The sequence below is a fragment of the Pristiophorus japonicus genome, chromosome 18 (assembly GCF_044704955.1).
Source record: "Pristiophorus japonicus isolate sPriJap1 chromosome 18, sPriJap1.hap1, whole genome shotgun sequence".
Lineage (NCBI taxonomy): Eukaryota > Metazoa > Chordata > Chondrichthyes > Pristiophoridae > Pristiophorus > Pristiophorus japonicus.
In genome coordinates, this window is record NC_091994.1 from 30754648 (window position 1) to 30777724 (window position 23077).

Sequence of the window (23077 nt, forward strand, 5' to 3'; positions counted from 1 at the left end):
CCCGATCCTCCAGAGTCCGGCCCTAATCCATTCTTCTCTACCCCCGCCCCAATCCTACGCTCTTCCTCTCCCCCCATGATGCTCCAGCCCCGATCCATTCTTCCCTCGATTCACTGGAGTCCAGCCCCAATCCTCTCCCCTTGCCCCTTGCTTCTGTTGTCCACCCCCCCGCCCCCCAAATGCTCCAGCCCCGATCCATTCTCCCCTCCCCCGCTCCCCCCCTCACAATACTCCGGAGGCCAGCCCCAAACCTCTCTCCCTCCCCCCCCCATGATGCTCTGGCCCTGATCCATTGTTCCTTTGCTCACGGATGCACCAGCCCCGATCCATTCTTTCTTCCTTTCTGATCCCCCTCTAGCTCATGACCACCCTTGGCCCCACCCGATCCCTCTCTCCCTCCCTCCTCTGCGCAGCCTAGTGTCGCATGCCTACTCACCTACAGCCAGCCAGCCTTCCCATCTCGCTGGCTGTGAGTGAGAAACCGAGGCTTCCCATTCAAATCAGGCCCTTCCATCAAAGTCGGCAGGGCCTGCGGGAAACCCGTTATCCTGGGTTCCCTGACCTCAGAGCCCTCCTGCCCCCAACCCGCATTGAAACTCCTGTTGCTATAAACAGCATGGATTTATTGCAGCTCACCGAATAGTCGATTTATTTGGGGTGTGAGTTTTAATCATGAATAGATTAATGGGAGAGATTTTACTATGCACAGACCCAAGAAAATGTTCTGCATTAGGTAATTGATCCAATTGATCTGTTTATGAAGATAAATTGCTTTGAGCAATATCTGACCAATATATTACAGAATTTGCTATTTTGATCCTCCTTGTCAGCCTAAAAAAAATGACATAGAGTGTGCGTTCTTTAACAGTCTCACTTTAAAACACTGAGCAATTCGCTCCTTGTATGTGTTTAATCGGACGTGTGGATGATACTCTTCTGCTGTTGGGTTTGAAGGATATTTGTGGGCAGAGTAAGTTTTCTCTGCATCTAACTGTGTTATACCTGATCGGGGCTATAAAGAGAACTGGAGCGCCGGACCCTGGAACATGGTGGGCTGCCACGACCTGTGTGAGAACACCACCGCAGGTCGGGGCTATAAATAGAGCTGGAGCGCGGGCCCTGGAACTCGTGGTGGAGGTGCGGCGAATGAGGGTACGGGGCCCAGAAGAGCTGAGGGCCTAGGGGCAGCATGGGCCAGCCCTATGATATATGTGCGCACTAGGTCCGTGCAGCAGAGCAGGTCTTCAGTCGTCCTGGTTAATCCTTGCCACTGGATAAAGGCCTCTAGCTTTGTCAAGCCCGTGTGGTGGCTGGTGTGCAATGGTACCACACGTTAAAAAAATTCAGGCACAGGCATCTTCCACCCCCTCAACTGGAGTTCAGGACTGGAACATCGGGTCCTTCATTGAAACATCTGTGAACTCTCGTGGAAGCAAGTCATCCTCGTTTGAAGGATCGCCTTTGATGATGACCTGATCTGGGAATAATTGAAAAAGATAGTGTGTGCTTAAAATTGTAGGTGTACCATTGCTCAATACCAAATACCTCAATTTGAAACAAAAGTGATACAGAAGAATAAGCAATCTGTAAGATGTTGGAGTCAAGAATAATGCATTGCTTATATTATCATTTTGTGATCTGTGATGAAAATAGAAAAAGTCAGGTTGAAATTATTAGTGCACACAGGCAGTGCATTAAACTGGAGTCGTAACCGAGACTCCAGGATGGTATGTTGCCTCCCTGGTGCAAGGGTCAAGGATGTCTCGGAGCAGGTGCAGGACATTCTGAAATGGGAGGGAGAACAGCCAGTTGTCGTGGTGCACATTGGTACCAACGACATAGGTAAAAAAAAGGATGAGGTCCTACGAAAAGAATTTAAGGAGCTAGGAGCTAAATTAAAAAGTAGGACCTCAAAAGTAGTAATCTCGGGATTGCTACCAGTGCCATGTGCTAGTCAGAGTAGGAATCGCAGGATAGCGCAGATGAATACGTGGCTTGAGCAGTGGTGCAGCAGGGAGGGATTCAAATTCCTGGGGCATTGGAACCGGTTCTGGGGGAGGTGGGACCAGTACAAATCGGACGGTCTGCACCTAGGCAGGACCGGAACCAATGTCCTAGGGGGATTGTTTGCTAGTGCTGTTAGGGAGCAGTTAAACTAATATGGCATGGGGATGGGAACCAATGCAGGGAGACAGAGGGAAACAAAAAGGAGACAAAAGCAAAAGACAGAAAGGAGATGAGGAAAAGTGGAGGGCAGAGAAACCCAAGGCAAAGAACAAAAAGGGCCACTGTACAGCAAAATTCTAAAAGGACAAAGGGTGTTAAAAAAACAAGCCTGAAGGCTTTGTGTCTTAATGCAAGTAGTATCCGTAATAAGGTGGATGAATTAACTGTGCAAATAGATGTTAACAAATATGATGTAATTGGGATTACAGAGACGTGGCTCCAGGATGATCAGGGAACTCAACATCCAGGCGTATTCAACATTCAGGAAGGATAGAATAAAAGGAAAAGAAGGTGGGGTAGCATTGCTGGTTAAGGAGGAGATTAATGCAATCGTTAGGAAGGACATTAGCTTGGATGATGTGGAATCTATATGGGTAGAGCTGCAGAACACCAAAGGGCAAAAAACGTTAGTGGGAGTTGTGTACAGACCTCCAAACAGTAGTAGTGATGCTGGGGAGGGCATCAAACAGGAAATTAGGGGTGCATGCAATAAAGGTGCAGCAGTTAAAAGTGGGTGACTTTAATATGCACATAGATTGGGCTAACCAAACTGGAAGCAATACGGCGGAGGAGGATTTCCTGGAGTGCATAAGGGATGGTTTTCTAGACCAATATGTCGAGGAACCAACTAGGGGGGAGGCCATCTTAGGCTGGGTGTTATGTAATGAGAGAGGATTAATTAGCAATCTCATTGTGCGAGGCCCCTTGGGGAAGAGTGAGCATAATATGGTGGAATTCTGCATTAGGATGGAGAATGAAACAGTTAATTCAGAGACCATGGTCCAGAACTTAATGAACGGTAACTTTGAAGGTATGAGGCATGAATTGGCTAGGATAGATTGGCGAATGATACTGAAGGGGTTGACTGTGGATGGGCAATGGCAGACATTTAGAGACCACATGGATGAACTACAACAATTGTACATTCCTGTCTGGCGTAAAAATAAAAAAGGGAAGGTGGCTCAACCGTGGCTATCAAGGGAAATCAGGGATAGTATTAAAGCCAAGGAAGTGGCATACAAATTGGCCAGAAATAGCAGCGAACCCGGGGACTGGGAGAAATTTAGAACTCAGCAGAGGAGGACAAAAGGTTTGATTAGGGCAGGGAAAATGGAGTACGAGAAGAAGCTTGCAGGGAACATTAAGACGGATTGCAAAAGTTTCTATAGATATGTAAAGAGAAAAAGGTTAGTAAAGACTAACGTAGGTCCCCTGCAGTCAGAATCAGGGGAAGTCATAACGGGGAACAAAGAAATGGCGGACCAATTGAACAAGTACTTTGGTTCGGTATTCACTAAGGAGGACACAAACAACCTTCCGGATATAAAAGGGGTCAGAGGGTCTAGTAAGGAGGAGGAACTGAGGGAAATCCTTATTAGTCGGGAAATTGTGTTGGGGAAATTGATGGGATTAAAGGCCGATAAATCCCCAGGGCCTGATGGACTGCATCCCAGAGTACTTAAGGAGGTGGCCTTGGAAATAGCGGATGACACTAAGTTGGGTGGCAGTGTGAGCTGCGAGGAAGATGCTATGAGGCTGAAAGCAAATGGCATGTTGGCCTTCATAGCGAGGGGATTTGAGTACAGGGGCAGGGAGGTGTTGCTACAGTTGTATTGTGTACAGTTTTGGTCTCCTAACTTGAGGAAGGACGTTCTTGCTATTGAGGGAGTGCAGCGAAGATTCCATTTAGGACCGAGATGAGGAGAAACATCTTCACCCAGAGAATGGTGAACCTGTGGAATTCTCTACCACAGAAAGTAGTTGAGGCCAATTCACTAAATATATTCAAAAGGGAGTTAGATGAAGTCCTTACTACTCGGGGGATCAAGGGGTATGGCGAGAAAGCAGGAAGGGGGTACTGAAGTTACATGTTAAGCCATGAACTCATTGAATGGCGGTGCAGGCTAGAAGGGCTGAATGGCCTGCTCCTGCACCTATTTTCTATGTTTCTATGTTTCTATGTAATTTCTGGCAATATTTTTTTGCACATTCTCCTGAATATACAGCTTTATTCTGCACACTTTCCGGAAGACCGGGTGCATCAGAATTCACTAAAATAAGCATACAACAGAGCAACCAATGAGAAAATGTGTGATGATCTGGTTAAATAGCAACTTAACATATAAATAGTGCATAAATGGCAAGTCCAACAGTGAAGTGTGCAATTTTTGGGAGGAATGGAGACAGCATGCAGAAAGCGGAATCAAGATTTAGAGAACATGAGTTCCAGATATTGAGGACACACCACATGCTCTCCATAGAGCAGAAGATAGACATTAATATCTACAAAGTAAAGTAAAGCAAGCATGTGAGACGATCATGCAGAAGATCACACAGGGATGTGGGCAGGATATCTGGCAGAAGGAGTTCATAGGTTAGAAATAGTGCCAAGGTCAAAAGAAAAATGGGTCTTAATAAATGTAATCTGCCATACTTGGAGGCTTTCATTGTTGACAATAATTACAGATGCCAGAGAAGTTCACTTGAGTACCTTAATTTATCAATCCAGTAACCTATTACAAAGGCATCACCAAAGATAGTGATAATGATGGTTGAAGTGTAATGTGGCAAGCTAAAAACAAATCACCAAAAAGAGGCAGCTCATTGTCACAAAGGTTCTACAAACGGTCATAAAACAGTAGAACTACCACTAATACACCGCACAGAATATTGCTGCAGTCGATGGATATTTTCTTTTTCTTTACAAAAAAAAGGCTCCCTTCAACAGCAGGAACAAAGAGCAGATGAGCAAGATTGTGGGACTCAGCAGGCCAAATTTTCCATTCCGTTCAAAGATGCTTATCTGATGGGGCAAGCTAGTGATTTGAGGATACTCAGCAATCAGCTGCCTCCTTGCAGAGCACAGTGAAAACTGTTGATGTTATTTGGCAAGAATACACAGCTGCCACGCATATTAGCTGTAAAACATTGAATTTTAGCCCAAATCCCCAATATTATAAATTGCTATCTATAAGAGCATGGAAGCTTATGTCTACTAACCTGATTTCAACATGTTTTCTAATTCATTTAATTAAATATCTGTTTATTTTACAGCCTGGCAAATGTTGGTAACACCAATGTGTACGCAATCTGCACATTCAGAAATGATTCTGCTCCTCGGGAGGTTAATAAAGTTACTGTGTACCACAAGTTCAGAAACAACACGAACAGCATCTCCACCTTAGGAACATATTCACTGGACAATAACAGCCTCTACGTGAATGGTATTTAGCAGTTAAAGGACATATTTATTGCATCAGATTTTATTCTGTCTAATTGAATATTTTAATCTAATTGAATCAAACAGATTTCAAGATAACACATTAATTTTATTCCACTATTTAATAATGACTATCCACCTGGCTCATTTGGTAGAAAACACATGTTTTTGATTTTTCAGGTTACCATGAATCAGTTCCTTCATTCAGTGAGTATAATTTCTATTTCAGTGACCCGGAATTTGCGGTTGTAATGATAGCGAAACTGTCAGCACTCGCCGTCATTAATGTGTAAAACTGACAGTAACTTCTGGCATCCATACCTGCATAGTTAAACGCAGAAATCAGAAGATGCTGTCAGTGTCACCCTGCTTCTCCACAGGAGGCACTGTAGCAATCTTTGCAGATGGAATTAACACAGAATCAGTGATTTGATTCTTTAAGCATTTTTCTCGCTGTAAAAATCATTGAAAATGTTAAGAATTGTTGAATGAGGTGCAACTGAGTTTTTAATGGCATACTAAGTCATAATTACTGCTGCACATCTCTCTGGCCGTGAAAACCTAATTTTATCAGTGTGGAGTCTCATTTCCTCAGAAAAACAATAAAATTGATTTTAAATATAATAAAAATTAATTTGCCTTTATTATATTAAAGTTTTATTATGATATTTTATATGTAGGCCCCAATCTTTATTTTGCTTTTTGTAAAATGATTAAAAAGTGAATTATAATCCGTGCTTTTTACTTCCTGGTATGCTGTCTGTGAGAATTCCGCAATCTGATTGGCTAATCAGCCTGCTTGATGGCACAACTGTTGCTGGATGGCACAGCTCTCCTATAGATGGCATCAGATCGAAAATCACGTCAGAATAAGGGAAATTGACTCTCTAGAGCCCACTAAATCTTTCTGGCAGCTTTTATTCGAGGTCAGCAGTGAGCACCGTCCCTTCACCGCTGACCGCAAAACTCGGACTATTGTTTCATTATAATGAGTAACAATACAGCTATCTCTTTACTGATCAGTGTTTATAGATAATAAAATACACCCACCTTATTAGGGATGCATTCTGCTGTTCAGAGCTGGTCAACTACTGCTGAAATATCGAATTGTTTAGTAATCAGCTACAAATATAATCCTGGGAGGGAGTTTTTGAAGTAGTATCAGGAGTTGGGAGCTGATGAATGCCATCTGTGCAGACCAATTGCTTTTTTATACTTGGCAGTCTTGTTTTTGTGATCTTGCTTTTATTTTTTGCGTAGCCACACAAAATTATGCCCCTGGATGAAACAAGATGATCTTATAATGCAAGATGGTGTGAAATATTGCAAACTCAGAGGCTAATTATAAGTGCAGTACAGTCACTAATGATGTTAGTCTGGTGCCAATGGGAAAGATCTGAGTTTCGGCACACAGCTGTTTATTTCATGTGTAATTGGTAAAGTTAGGAAGTGTTTCATTACAGTCTGTTGCATTCCCAGTGTAATTATTTATTCTTTGCTTATAGCTGAAGCACCCATTGTGATAGTGACACATCTACCGAATAAAGAGACAAGACCCATTGAGTTTAATGTCACTTTTACTATAACTAATCTGACATTCACACCAGATTTACAAAATCTCAATTACCCTGAGTATACAACTACATCAAACAATGTTATTAATTCGGTAAGTCTACAGTGGAAGCATGTATTATTGATTGATATCAATCAGAATGTATTGATGGTGTACTCCTCTCTCTAAAACATTTACTGTGCATTTTTTGCAGCTCAACAATCTTTACAGCAACAGCAAGATAAAGAAAACATTCTCCAATTGTAAACTTATATCTTTCAGGTAAGACTAATTCCTATTGACTGCCTCATTGTCTGCATCAAAATATTTCTGAAGAAAGATATTTTGAGGACAGTGATGCCTTTAATAAATATCTTAATTTGTTTCTACATTGGCTTCCGGTTAAGCAACACCTCGACTTCAAAATTCTCATCCTTATTTTCAAATCCTTCCATTGCTTTGCCCCTCCCTTTCTCTGTAATCTCCTCCAGCCCCATAACATCCACCCCCCCACCCTCCGAGATGTCTGTGCTCCTCTAATTCTGCCTTCTTGAGCATCCCTGATTATAATCGCTCAACCATTGGAGGCCCTGCCTTCTGTTACCTCGGCCCCAAGCTGTGGAACTCCCTGCCTAAATCTCTCCGCCTCTCTACCTCTCTTTCCTCCTTCAAGACGCTCCTTAAAACCTACCTCTTTGACCAAGCTTTTGGTCACCTATGCTAATTTCTACTTGTGCGGCTCGGTGCCAAATTCAATACTCCTGTGAGGCACCTTCGGATTTTCACTATGTTAAAGGCGCTATATAAATACAAGTTGTTGTTGTTTTAAAAAGAAAATGCTTAACAGTTTCCAGGTTAGTCCATACCTGTAGAAAGCACAAATAAGTTCATCATTAACGTGAGGACCCTTTGTCAGAACTGGAAGCTATTACAGATGAACAGCATTTAAAGAAATACAGAAACACGCGCAAGATGAAATAGAATGACTTGAAAGGTGCTTAAGTTGGAAACAAAAGATGGTTAAATGGCTGAAACATCATTAACATGAGACAGTAAGAGGTACAATGAGAGAAATGAAAAAAAAATAAAGACATTTCCAAGTTGCAGTGAACATGAAAGTAAGAGGTATATTTATTACATTCTGAAGTTATTAAAGCCAATATTGAGGCCAAAGGGCTGAAAAATGTCCAACAGGAAGATAAAGTGCTGGTCCTCGAGTTTACTTTGAGCTTTAATAGAACTGTGTAGAAGGCCAATGGCAGAGGGGGAACTGAAATGATATGGGACAGGACTCTTGGAGATGCACTCCACAGAATGGAGGTGTTCGGCAAAGTGATTTCCTATAATTAAAAGTTTTGCTTATTTCAGTTCATTAAATGTTTCAATTTTCTTACTAAAAATAATAATCAGATGCTGCCATCATGTAAAGGTATTTAGAAAATAAATTTTGGTAATTTGCCCTCCACTCTCAGTATATAGTGTAAATCATACCGAGATGTGAACTCTTAGTATATAGTATAAATCATACCGCGATCATAACGTGAACTGTGCCATAGAAACCTCGCAAGAGATAAGTTTGGTGAAATTGATGAACTGTTGATCTGCTACTCGGTCTCCTCAGCAAGAAATCTTCCTTCAACATAAAAGTGTTACTGTTAGAATGACAACTGCAACATCGGTAACTACATGTATGATGCATCCATCTAGTAAAAAATATAGGCCCTGAAAATCCATGGGGCCATGATTATGACAGTAATGCCCGCCACTGAATTCTTTAGCTGGCTCCCCGTAAAATTTGTGGTGATGGGGCTCCTGGGCTGGCCTCAACATCCCACCAAAGATGCCTGATATAACCACAGAAGTTCGCCAATAGGGGGAGCGTGGGATGGTTGCAGGAGGAGCGTGGGGTTGTTGCTGGGTCCCCGTAGGAAAGTAGCCAATTCTGGCACTGGTGGGCCCACGTGTCTGGCACTGCTTTACAAATTACTTACATTGGGATCAGCGAGGTAGGTCTGGGTGAAACCAGTGTGCTGTGCTGATGATACAACAGGTCCCAAATGAGAGCCAGGGAGTAGGATCTCCCAACTTAGAGAGACCCTGCCTAGCCACGCCCCTTGCATCGAGGGCCTTCTAGGGGTGAGTGGAAGGTCTTATGACTGTGGATTTTCATGGCCATAATCTTTGGAGAGAATCTTTAAGCCAGTGTCAGGAAAATATTTAAAAAGCAACTTGCCTCTTGCTGCCTACAAATTTTAATGGCCTGGAAATTGCGGTCAGAGTCTTGCCATAGACAAACGCCTCCGAACCGCAAGAAGAGTATGCACTTACCTGTTGCCTCCGGAGCTTCAGATTCTTGCAGTCTCGGGCCTGCCTGCGTAAACCCCACACATCCCAGGTCGCATGCGGTTCACAAGCGTCCCTGGGATCACGTGGCCCAGACCAACTAACGACAAAGGGAAATTCCCATTATGCTTTTGGGGATTCCATTTACGTACGGAAACCCCATAAGCATAATAGAATTCATCTAAATAAATACAATTTCACAACACTGAAATAAAAATAAATGATCACTGATTCAAAATTAATTAAAATACCATTTAATTAAACATTTAGAATAAAAAAATATTTAAAAAAATAAATTTAAACATTTTTTACCAGTATAAAATTGACCTAAATGAATTTTAAATGTAAGTGAATGTTTAAATCATTAAAAAAAAGTTTTAAAAATATTTATTTAAACCCTTACACTGGTTAAATAAGGCATTAAACCTGCTTTTACCAGGCGTATGTGCTTGGCGGGTATTCGATGGGCAGTGGCTAGGCAAATAGCCCAGGTGAAACTTGACAGATCGCAAGCTCGGGATTTTCGTCCATGTGTATCGCATTGCATGTGGAAAACCAGAACTTGCAGGACAGGTCCCGACAAATACGGGCCAGCATATAAAAAAATAATTTGTTCAAAACTCTTACTTAATATTTAACCAGAAGAAAATCAGTTGTAAAAAGACTGCGAATGCAAATGATGCTTTCATTTTCAGTATCTTGCCTTCTGCCAGATGCTTGTTTTCCCAGTTCTAGCTCAGAAGATCATTTCATCATTGCAATTTGCATTTTATATTCTATTGCGAATGAAAAATCAAAGTAGCCATTGTCTACTTCAACAGCCCAGATTTCTATCAATCTATATTTTATTGCAGCATTATACTGTAATCGTAAAAAAAATCTTAGTTCCTTTACAAAAGATCATCCATATGTACTATGAATGCAAAATGTCTAGAAATATGAATAGTTTCATGTTGATGTAATCAGTGTATTTTGTAATTATTTTTACAAATTCTATCTTCCTTTTCCTTCCACAGTCCTGCTAATCAAGGCAATACTAAAGTTGAAACACTCTGTTCTTTTAAAAATGATCCCACTGTTCAAGGGGTTGATAAAGTCACTGCTTACAATGAGTTCAGAGGCAACACTGAGAAAATCACTGCATTAGGAGGATATTCACTGGACAAAAACAGCCTCTATGTAAATGGTATGTAGTGATTCAAATTACATGATATTAACTTGAATAGCAAACCACTACTATATTGCAAACCTTTCACAGCTTAAACCTAAAATTAGGTTGGACCCAAATAGTTTTCTGTAGTTAGAAACCATGCAAGCTCCAAAGCTCTCAGTGTGACAAAAAGAATATGGTGGCAGCCCTGACTCCTGCTGAGCTCCAATTATCCACAAGGTTTTAATGGATAGTCAGGATGCTGATCACGAGAGCGGAGGTAATAAAGGGTTCAATATAGATAACTCCTAGAAAATGGTAAGACAATCAGCTTCCCACTTTCAGCAAAAAAATAACCTAATTGTGAATCTTTTTGTAATCTTGAAACTGGTGCACTTAAGATATTCAATAATAAGTGATATTATCACTGACACCCTGGGCAATATATTTACATATTTCATCTTAATTTCAGGTTATCAAGAATTGGAACCAACTGCAACACCAACTGTATCTGTACCTGCAGTCCGAGAAGGAGACTTGTCATTTGAACTTAACTTCACAATAATAAACAGAAATTTTATTGAAGCACTGAACGACCCAAATTCCCCTGAATATCAAAGCATAGTTGCCAATGTTACCCAAATGGTAAGGACCATTTTCCAGTTACTGCTTGAAATTTAAGCCTGTTGTGCAGAAGACCAGATGCCTCAATTAGTTACACGTACATTGTCCAAGCGAATAGTTTTTCAATTCTTAATGTGTGCATTTTTGTTAAAAATCTATTTTATGAATGTATGTTTCAACATTTTCAGTTAGATTTATTTCATATTTCTTGAAAAGTGTGCAATCTGTACTTACAATTGTTATCTTTTGCAGCTCACGATGTTGTATATTGACAGCCCTTTAAAGGACAGCTACCGCACCTGTAAAGTTACAGGACTGAGGTAAGAGGGTTTATTTTGCATGTTAGGTACTGTTGAGATAAAACAAAGAAATTACCTACAATTGATGTAGTAGATTCCAGATCTGGTTTGTGATGTAGTGTGTTATGTTTATTAATACTATTTTCAAACTTGTGCCTGGAGCTAAATTTAACCATAGATATTATTACATACTGACAACTTGTAGTTGAACAATTCCTTAGTCAGATATTGCTGATAAATGCCTGGTACCTGTTTCAGTTCAGATATCAAATATTTGCCTTTTGTTTTTCATTTTAAGTTAATACAAAAGCCCTGTACCCAACTTCAGGACCTCTGCAAATATACATCTACATAAAAGGGGTGCATACCCAGAATTACAGACCTTAAGAGAGTTTTCTGAGTCATCACGCTCTGTGAGCTGAAACAGATATGAAAATTAGTCGCAGAATTGTCCTCAGACTGTGCTGCAGTGTGTTGTGGAATCCTGAATGTCTCTAGGGTACATTACATAATGATGCAGTGAAAATTACAGACAAACTATTACCATATTTGCTGCACATGTACAAATATTGAAATAGTCTTGATAAGATACTTTGAATCAAACTTAACTTGATATGTAGATATTTGTAATACATACTGGACCACTGAATCTTAAATACTACATTAGGGCATTATATGTGTGCTCAAGTTACTCAGGTCATGTAAGTTATGAATGGTTTCCTTCTACAAACAAATAATTTCTCCTCCTTTCTTCCCAATAGAATTGGATCCGTTAAATGTACCTGCAGGTGCTACTTTAGCCCAAATGCTGCAAATGAACCAGTGACGGCAGAAAAAGTCAGAACAGAATTTGCCATTGGAACAAATGGAACAAACTTGCTTGCAAACGTCTACCAGCTTCGAAATACCAGTTTGTCAGTGGGTAAAGTATCAACTTTAATTGCATTTATTTCTAAAGATTTCCATCGTTCCCTGTTGATCAGGAATTAATGTGAATCTGGGCTGGCAGGTTATTCTGCAAGACAGAAATGATTCATCTTTGGAGGAGAGGGGGTGCGTCACACAGTGGTTTTGGGCAGGATTGTTTAGTTCCTGACAAGTTGGTCAAATCTCAAGTTCGTCCCCTATTAATGAGTTACACAACTTATCACAAAGGTGGTGATTATAGATTCTCTGTAAAGACACATTTGTTCGCCAAGGCTGAGATTCTGAAAAAGCTTTCCAGCGATACTTGGTGATAGCAATTTTTTTTAACTTTGCAGATTTTGGGCTTGAGGGAATTAGCAAAAAACATTTGCTTGATAAAGTCGGTTATTTACTATAAATGTAAAGTCTGTCAACAACTTTTGAAAAGAATTTTCATAATAATGTCATAACCAACATGATTGCTGAAAAATAGATGAAATGTTGAATTACGATTAATAATTACAAAAATATTCAATTAGAGTTCACTTAATTGTTCTATATTTATTTAATGTAGAAGCTAAAGCACCCGTCTCTACTGGCAAAGTAGAAATACCATATTGGGGAATCATACTCATCGTGCTGGGCATTCTGCTCATTCTATTTCTGCTCTCCCTCTTATGTTTATTGGTAAGTACATCTGACTTTTAACAAAACTCCATGAACACTAGCAGCAAAATGCATATAGATTGTGTGTCACAGTAAATTGCCCTTCAGCTATTCAATTTTAAAAGTGCAACCTGCAGAATAGACTACGATAACCTTTATTTAACAAAGCAAACTGAATAGAAAACTGAGCCATACTCCGTAGATTGGGAGAGGCAGCTGTTCAGATTAGTACATTCAGATAATGTAACAGAATTTTAGTTATAGAGCTTATATAGTGTTACATAACAAATAGCAATTTCTGGTATTCTGGTAATGATTACTAATAGAACATTTTAATCTTTCAGGTTGCATTATGTTTGAAAAAGAAGTATCATGGATCCTACAACACATTGCAAAACCCTGCTGGAGACTACTATCCACATCACAAATATTACTGATAAGAAATATTAATAATAAATAACAATCATGCAGATTACAGATTGCTTAAAGTAGAAGAAAGTGCATTACTACAATTATTTAGTTAAACTGAATTAAACTAAGACTAGAGCTATCTTGAAACTGAAATAAATGCACTATAGTAAAAACTTCAATTATTTTTACATATCCTTTGATTATTAGATATGCAAAGGCATGTTGGCCTGTAAACCTATGATACTTGGTGGGGCTTTTGGGTGTGATAGAGGCAGACAGAGGGGATTCTGAGGTGCAAACCCGCAGGATTTCTTGCATGACGCGGGCATACAGAGCTTTCAGGAAGGCAAATGTAAGGGCACCAGATTCTGAAAGGCCAGTTTTCTTACAGCTGCTCTAAGGAATGCAGCCTTCCTAGAAATGGGTCCATTTTCTCTAAAATTCTTCATTCATCTGAAAAATCAGATATGGATATTGTGACTGTGGCAAACCTCCTGGAAGCTGGCCAAATAGAGCAATGGCCTTCAAAGCAGGACACCATCCCCTCAGCAGCAGAAACACAGAATACAAGTGGGACCCACAATATTGGGCTCACAATTGGGCTTGCCACTGAAAGCTAAATTCTTCTGCCCAAAAGCACTAATGAGAAAAAGCATAATAAAATGGAAATAATGATTGTTATAAATATCAGGCAAAATGTATGATTTCACTTAGTTATATATTTTAAGAAATTATCAACGTAGTGATGAATAATACTAGAAGCTTGTGCAACTAAATTAGATATATTGCACATTTCAACGACTTCTCTGGAATTTGCAGATCTTTTTGTACTTTTGATTGACAGTGTAAGCTAGCTTAATAATTGGGAAGTAATCGACTGAGGTGTTTTATTGTAATGCTGTGATTGCACACTTCACCTTCCTTTTGAGTCATATTCCAATAAAGGATTATACACTTCAGATGTTCTACATTCCTCAGGGATACATTTAAGATTCTACTTGAAATATGGCACACAAGGAATAAGCAGACTTATCATTGATGACAGAATGCTCAGGTATTCTTGAAGTTAAACAAGCTGCTGTCAAAAGTTACAAACAGTTGAGTGTTTCTGACTCATGGGTGTTTCTCGTGTGAATCGGTTGCAGTAACTTATTGTCACCGGCCAGACGTCTTCTGTAATATCTCAATGTTTGGCCGTATAATCTATACACAAACCTCAAGGATATGCACTTTGATAATTGCTATTAATGTTGTGTTCTGATAGTTACATATTTATAAAAGCAAACTATTTTAAAATAATTTAGATGATATAAACAATAGATCAAAGTATTTATATTAACCTTATTTTTCTGGGTGCTCAACATTTACAAAGCTCTCTATTTTTGTAAGCCATATCACATAATGAAACCCAAGAATAAACTACGCTTTTTATCAATTCACCACTTTGTGTTTAATTTTTTAACAGCATCATTATATGCTAATATTATAATCTATTTTAGAATTACACATATTCTTCAATCAAATTGATAGTAATCAGAATAAATAAAAAAGCCCAACTTGCCTCCCCCTTACACTCAGTGCAGGCCCTCCCCTCACAAGGGCCTTCGCTGATAATTAGAGCAGACAGAAATCCAACTGTTAAGGCAGGTTTGTGAGCCCTGCAACAATGGTGATGACCAATGACTGAAGCAGAAATAATGCCTCCAGCTCTGTTGGTCTTCTATTGTAGACAGGAAAAGGAACTGATGATGCCACCAGCCCCAATAGATACTCCAATTTAGGACTAGGACAAAGCTGACCACCTGCTTCTTCTGGGCACTTCTCTAAAAGGGCATCCCTCCAGTGCCATTCAAATGCCATTACAATTCTTATGCCTGCACCAGGCACAAGCAATCTCCCTCCGATCAGATCCGATCAGTTCCTGCTAATGCAAAGTCTGCACACGTTTTTCCTTCACTTTGCACTGAGGAACTACACATTACCCACATGCAAATTGGCCCTATATCTGAGCAACAGGTAATAGGGCATAGTGTGCCATGTGCACTGATATTTGGAGTGCAGTGCAGAGGAACAATGACTGCAGATCCATTACACCAAGTCTTCGTCCCAACTGTGCTACATGCTGACATCTTCCCAGGTGATGGTAATGACTTTTCCGATTTCTGAAATTTTCCTGCAAAAATGATTAGTGACTCATATTTATTGCGACGTTTACAATTTGTAGAACTTCTTTAAAGAAAGAACTTGCATTTATATAGCATCTTTCACAAGCTCAGGGCAGCCCAAGGTACTTCATAGCCAATGAAGTACTTTTGAAGTGTAGCTGCTGTTTTAGGGAAACGCAGCAGGCAACTTGTGCACAAGATCCCACAAACAGCAATTATATAAATGGCGAGAAAAGCTGTTGTGTTTTTTTAATGTGATCTTGGTTGAGGGAGAAATGTTGGCCAGGACGTTGGGAGATCTCCCCTGTTCTAAACAGTGCAGCGACCCCAAATTACCTTATAGCTAAAATTTCACGAGAGCCAAAAATTGAGGTTGAGCTGGCTGATGGCACAGGTGCACCTGAATAGCTTGCCCAAAGTGCTTGGTCTGTAGTACACTTGATTGGGAGGCTTTAAATTTGGTGAGGCAGCCGCCCTTAAAGATCTGCAGCTCATCATTAAGGGAAAAGTTGTGGGGACAGAAAAATTGTTTAATTTTTCACAATGGCATATTGAAAACATGTGGGCAACACTGCGCCCCTCGATGCTGAAGAGTTAGAGGCCCCACTACCAGAGGTGACCTAATTGGGACTGAGGTCTACCTTCCGCAACTGCCTAATGGCCACTAATAGTGAGATATTGTGAAGACAAATGAGAGGCTATAGTGCTGTTGAGGGGAGAACGGGAAGGCTTCTTTTCCCACGAGCGGGCCCCCTGATATAGAGGGTCGATGCTCGCCCCAACCCGCGTAACAGCCCCCGGAGTTAGCAGACAGAGACGAATGGCAAGGTATAACGATCTTTATTACGAACGTCCGGGAACACCTCTCATCACAGCCGCCTGTGAATGGAGATGCTCTCCGAACAGCACAATCATACAACTTTTATACATTTCAAATACCCCTCTGTTCCCTGGTAAGACCTCCCTAGATCTCTAATTGGACTATCTTATCAGTGCTACTTCTCTAATTGGACTACCTTATCAGTGCTACTTTGGATTGACAGGCCAAGACCCTCGTGACCACCTTAGGCCGTGACTAGAATGACTTCATTAGGTCAGAATTTGTTGATTCTCCTTGGTGCCCATGAGTCTGCCTCGAGCCTCTTCGCAAGGTCTTATCAATGTCTGTTTAGGTTCTCATATCGTATCCTGTCGGAATATTATTGAATTGATAACTTCTGGAGCCTTGGTACAAGGCCGAAGAGAGGCCTTTTACCTCCTTATGGGTCGGTGCAGGAAACAGCACTTTAACCCTTGTCCCGCTGGTACCCCTAATGCCAAATTTCTCTTACAATTCCCCCCTTTTGGCCCTTGGCTAAACACCAAGCTGGCCATATTTCCCGATAACTATCTCCCTGTAGGCAAGTTCCAGATGGGTTCGTTCACCTGGTGGCCATCTCCCAAGCTTCGGGACCTCCTGAGACCTTTCCCGCAGAGTTATATAAGGTAAGTACTTCCTGTAGGACTGCTTAAATTTTCATCCCTTATGGCCTTAATCATAGTTTGTGCCCTGACGTATCGTTTGGCCTGTTTAATTCGTGCACATGTTAATCCCATCATGACCATCAGAACCAGGCCCTGTATTACTACAAGTACATGTGATATTCTTATCCATGGGTGAATTTGAATATCAAGTCCAATGTCCCACAGCTTTGAGTACCAGAGCTGATCAGCCAGCATCGCGTTAGTGTCTCTCTGTAGGTTGTCTACTTCTTCCATCAGCTGGAAATACTGTCGTCTTTGATTCTGGATTCCTTGCACCAAACGTAATTATTCCTCATTTAATTCCGGTGCCTTGCAGTTCCCATACCGCCTCCTTATACCCCTCTCGGAGGGTATCCATGACCGTTCCGTGGATAATTTCCATTGTCTCGGGAAGTATGTGGTATCCATTTATGTCTATTTTTCCCATGGACCTGAAACAGGAGTTAGGGTTGGTTATGGCACAGGGGGTGATTCCTCCCCTGGTCTTTATCGTCGGGTTGGCTGCTCCTGTGCTCACGCACCAAATCTCCATTCTCTTGTGGAGCAGCGATTGTTTCGGAATCGTGTTCGAGAGGAGTGATACTCAACATGCATCCGTTTGTTTGGTGCAATCTGCAATCATCATTTGTCATTCGTGGCGCACCTCGACATAAAACCACTTGATTATTTTTATAGCAATCAGTTATGTCAATGCCTTTCATACTAATTTAATTTTAATCACCCGTCTGGCAGGCTGATGGTAACGCAACCGAGTTTGGTTTCTTACTTCACTGATATTATCGATTTGGTACATCATACTTTGGTATGGACCACACAAATCCGATCATATTCATCCGCCCAGTAATACACCTGAAATTTGGCACCCATGCGTGACTATTCCTTTGTACCTCGCATTTGTCATTCATTTTTTTATCTAGAGTCCAATTGTTAAGTATGCTGTTCGGGATCCAATCTGGTATGTCCCCATTCTGGAGTTGCTCCAAGTTATGTTGTACTTCACTTAATCCAGGCCCCATACCCGGAGCAAACTATCTCAGCTTGTAATCGTTTACTTATGTCGTTCCCCATTGTGTGGATCAAATTTATTGTCTTGGCATGCTTCTGTAATGTATGGGCCACCTGTAACAGTTCCCCTTCCGCACCATCTCCCAACCGTGCTTGTAGGGCTTGGTTATCCATGTCCCTCCCCAGTAAACCCCTCAAGATTTACATTAAGTTGTTAACCTGTCTATTTCATACAGGTCTATGGAATTCATCGTCGTAACCCCTGCTGCATAACCCATGCCTAGTGTTTCCAGTATTCCCCTTTTTGTTCGACCTTGTCCTGTTCCCTTTCTGACATTAAATCTCAGGGTAGTGGATTCTGGGCCTACGAGGATCCGTTGTGTCAGGTTCTGGTATAGACTTATAGTTTCATTCCCACAGAAGTTAGGAAGAATAAGTAGTCGCTGACGCATTTATATCCTTTCTTTAGATTCTTTTATTACTAGCCCCCCTTTGGCTCCAGTCTTTATGGACGGGCTTATGGGGGGACTTGCGTGGTTGTGCTGGGAAGATTTGTTGTCCCCAGGGTGGTTGTCGGGGCAGTGGTAGGGCTTCCCAGGGTCCCTTTGGCGTGTTTGGTGTCTCAGCCGGACCTTTATTGTCATCTTTCCTCCACACTCCATCCGCCCCTCTTTTTAGGTTGTATTCCTTCTTGTTTGCGCTGCGCATGATCAATACCGGCTTCTCCGTGTTATAACCGTGTCACGCTTCAGGACATACACCTTATATTCCAGAGACCTCCCTTGGTCTTCATTTTATCCCATTGGCTAGTTTTCCTAAACATCCTGGGGTCCCAAGCCTCTTTTTGCTCCGTTCTGTTCCCACCCTTCTGTTTCTTGCGGGGTGGATTTGGCTGCTTGATTTGCAGCTTCGTCTGCCCAGGCATGAGCTTCTCGAACTGAAATTCCATCCAGTTGGATTTCTGCGCCCTTCCCCTTTTGGTCCTATGAACTTGCTCCTGTCCTCGGAATCTACTGGTGCCCATGGAATCGGCAGCCTGCTGCATTACAACCTTACTTAATACACTATACATAGCCATGCGTTAAAATAAGTTCTGTCCTCGCTCCAGACCTTGGCTGCTGGGATGCATATTTCGTCAGTTAAATTAAACAAAGCCCCATCTCATGTAGTTGTGTCTTTCCTGCATGTGCTATATCTCTCGCAGTCCGTCTGCAATATCCAGTGCTTGCGTGGGCCTTAAGGTTCCCAGTATCCTGAGTCTCCAGAGTTGAAGTAGCCGCTGCGGTCCCATCTCGGTGAGTGTTTTATCTGCAAATTTTAAACAGATAGCCTGGTCGTCACCAGGTGTTAGGTTCTGGTCTACTCATCTTTTATCTATGTATGTCGAGGTCACTCTGTGAAATCGGAGGTAAGGGTTAGGTTGAGTTTGTGGACTACACTTACCCACCGTGGGGTACATTGGCTCTATTGCCATAGGTGATGGTGTTATGGCTGCGCACTGCACTATCCATCTGGTCCCGTTTTTAAAAAAATCTCTTCCAGCTTATTTATCTTAGCTTTTAACTCTTGAATTTGTTTTGTTTAAGTATCTTTCTTTTAGTTGTATCAGGCGAGTATTATTGCATAGGGTAGTTCTGTTTTATTTTTATTCTGACCATTTCCTCTATCAAGTGAGTCTTTTTTATTCTATTAAGAAATCCAAATTTATAATGTCCAGTATAAAACAGCTGTCAATGGAAAGGGTTAACTCCTTTACAGGTTTGTAAGAAGGCCTGATGTCATTACGTGACTTCACGTAATCATCCGAAAAAATTTTTTTTTAAGTCTTTGTGCCTTCAAAACTTGCTTAGAAATTAGGAATTCTGCTGAAATCATTAGGAACGCCGTCATAATAAAAGTCTTCTCATCACGCTTTTGGGTCAATATGTCTCGTCCCTGCACCGTGCGCTCGTACCGCTTCGGGTCAATAGACCTTCCTCTATATCTTCCTTTGCGTCGTACCCTCGCACTGCCGTGCTACCTCCACGTGCGCATTTTAGGATGCACCTTTTGACCCCCTTCCACCCCTAGATCGTCCCTGTCCTCCGTCTCCATCCCTCCTGGACCTGCTACAAATGGTTCTTTGTACAGATGTCCTTCCCTTGCGGATTACACTGCCACAGCTCTAACTTGAAGGTGGTAAATTAAAACATACTCACCCCAACAGCTGGGTCATTGTTCCATTCGGGAAGTCCGTACCCTGCTCGCAGCGCCAAATGTTGAGGGGAGAACGGGAAGGTTTATTTTCCCTCAAGCGGGCCCCCTGATATAGAGGGTCGACGCTCGACCCAACCTGCATAACAGCCCCCGGAGTTAGCAGACAGAGATGAATGGCAAGGTATAATGATCTTTATTACGAACGTCCGGGAACACCTCTCATCACAGCCGCCTGTGAGTGGAGATGCTCTCCGAACAGCACAATCATACAACTTTTATACATTTCAAAAACCCCTCTGTTCCCTGGTAAGACCTTCCTAGATCTCTAATTAGACTACCTTATCAGTGCTACTTCTCTAATTGGACTACCTTATCAGTGCTACTTTGGATTGATAGGCCAAGACCCTCCTGACCACCTTAGGCCGTGATTAGAATGACTTCGTTAGGTCAGAATTTGTTGATTTTCCTTGGTGCCCATGAGTCTGCCTCGAGCCTCTTCGTAAGGTCTTATCACTGTCTGTTTAGGTTCTCATATCGTATCCTGTCGGAATATTATTGAATTGATAACTTCTGGAGCCTTGGTACACTGCTGAAGAGAGGCCTTTTACCTCCTTATGGGTCGGTGCAGGAACCAGCACTTTAACCCTTGTCCCGCTGGAATCCTAATGCCAAATTTCTCTTACAGTGCTAACATTGGCTCATAGAAGAAGTCAAAATAAGTCTCCGCACCCATTCTCAGATATAGGTTTCACCCTGATAATAATCATGGTAAATGGACTTTTTGAACATGATAGACATGTTGGAGGTGTGGTTTCTTCTGTTTTCATGCACAGTGTTCTGAGAGAAACTAACAATGTTGTAAGATTATAGCCATGTCTCTTTACTGGTCAATTTGAGATTCTTGGAAGCTCTCTGAAATCTGCCTGCACTCAGACTCTGAAGTCACAGAATGTGCCTAGCAATAATTAGAAGCCAAAATAGACATGAATACTGCATTTCAGTTACACACTGCTTCTGTCTTAAGGGAATAACAGGGGTGTAACAGCCAGCAACCTGAAAGTGTATACCAGTAACACTTCAATTACTATGGGGCATACTAAGCAGTGCCTCTGAAATTTCATCCTCTGTAGGGAAACAACAATTGACTCTAATTGCTTTGCTTATGGCTGTGCAGTTGACATCAGCTATTAGTTTCTAGGCCAAAAGACGATTATTCTTTCTGTAGTATTTCTCCTGCAAACGTGTGAACACCAGAGGTTAGATTTTTGTGGTCAGTTGTGCCTGATTAATGGGCATAAAGTGAGTGTAACCAATGGGAAAAGCAGCCAGCAATTTTTATTCTAGATATCTGTCCATTTAGTTAAACGTTCAAGTTTCTAGTTGAGTTCTGTACTATCGGTAGCTTGTAGTTATAATGCCAACCAATGGCTCAGATGGTAGCACTCTCAGCTCTGAGTCAGAAGGTTGAGAGTTCAATGGAGGAGGAATTTTTTCACTCAGAGGGTTGTGATTCTTTGGAACTCTCTGCCCCAGAGGGGTGTGCATGCTGAGGGCTAGACTTTCCCTAAAGCCCCCAACTGCCGGATTGCCGCTCAAAAAGATCACTAAGAGTCTTCAAATAACACTGGCGAAAAATTCCATAAAAAGGGAAAAAATAGATCTTGCACGTAGGTTCTCGGCGGTTTCTCGGTGGTTAAACCCGAAACTTGGCAAAATGGGCGGTTCTTACCAGGATGGACAGTAAGTACTCAAAAGTTAGACCGAGGCTGCGGTTGAGCCGAGAGAAGAGGGAAAACTCAAAAAATATTTTTTCAATGAAGCAAAAAATAAAAATTTAGAAAACATTCTCAACACCCTTTTTAACTTAATCGTCATGAAAGAATTTAAAATAATTATTAAAAAACCTTTAACTTACCTTTCTTTGCAGGGTACTTACTGTTGTGTATCTGTAAAGCATGCACTCCCATGTTCTGCCATCAGGGAGCGCATCCCCTGAAGTCCCAAGGGATCCCAGCATCCCTTGGGAGCACTGTATATAAGCCGGCCCCTAAGGCCTGTTCCTCACTCTGGAGTGTCATGATAAAGACTGAGGTCACTGTTACTTTAACCTCCCTGTGTGCGGTCTCATCTGTGTTAGGAACACAATAACTGGCTACGAGTATACGAATCCAACGCAAAGATGCAGCAAACTGTGGGCATCCTGAAAAGTTCTCGGAGGGTGAGGACTGGGAAGCCTATATCGAACGGCTAGACCAGTACTTTGTAGCCAATGAGCTGGACGGAGAAGGAAGCGCTGCAAAAAGGAGAGCGGTCCTCCTCACAGTCTGCGGGGCACCGACCTACAGCCTCATGAAGAATCTTCTGGCTCCGGTGAAACCCACAGATAAGTCGTATGAGGAGCTGTGTACACTGGTTCGGGAGCATCTTAACCCGAGGGAGAGCGTGCTGATGGCGAGGTATCTGTTCTACACGTGCCAGCGATCTGAAGGTCAGGAAGTGGCGAGCTACGTCACCGAGCTAAGGCGACTTGCAGGACAATGTGAGTTTGACGGCTACCTGGAGTAGATGCTCAGAGACTTTTTTGTACTGGGCATTGGCCACGAGACCATCCTACGAAAACTTTTGAATGTAGAGACACCGACCCTCAGTAAGACCATTGTGATAGCACAGGCGTTTATGTCCACCAGTGATAACACCAAACAAATCTCAGCACACAAGTGCTAGCAATGTTCATAAATTAACTGGAACTGTGTTTGCGAGCAGAAATGTACAGGGCAGAACCCACGAATC

At 41.7% G+C, this 23077-nt stretch overlaps 1 protein-coding gene across 1 annotated transcript in view; it reads left to right on the forward strand.

The window, feature by feature from the left end:
• The window catches only part of LOC139229014 (mucin-16-like), a 110509-nt gene extending 95698 nt beyond the window's left edge, over positions 1-14811 (forward strand). Inside the window, exons 69-78 of the mRNA XM_070860678.1 lie at positions 5281-5450; positions 5627-5653; positions 6952-7112; positions 7213-7280; positions 10358-10527; positions 10964-11136; positions 11368-11435; positions 12176-12336; positions 12895-13007; positions 13331-14811. Of these exons, the coding sequence (XP_070716779.1) occupies positions 5281-5450; positions 5627-5653; positions 6952-7112; positions 7213-7280; positions 10358-10527; positions 10964-11136; positions 11368-11435; positions 12176-12336; positions 12895-13007; positions 13331-13423 (1204 nt within the window). The 3' untranslated portion in view covers positions 13424-14811. The remainder of the gene's footprint in view (positions 1-5280; positions 5451-5626; positions 5654-6951; positions 7113-7212; positions 7281-10357; positions 10528-10963; positions 11137-11367; positions 11436-12175; positions 12337-12894; positions 13008-13330) is intronic.
• The last annotated feature ends 8266 nt before the right edge of the window (positions 14812-23077 follow it).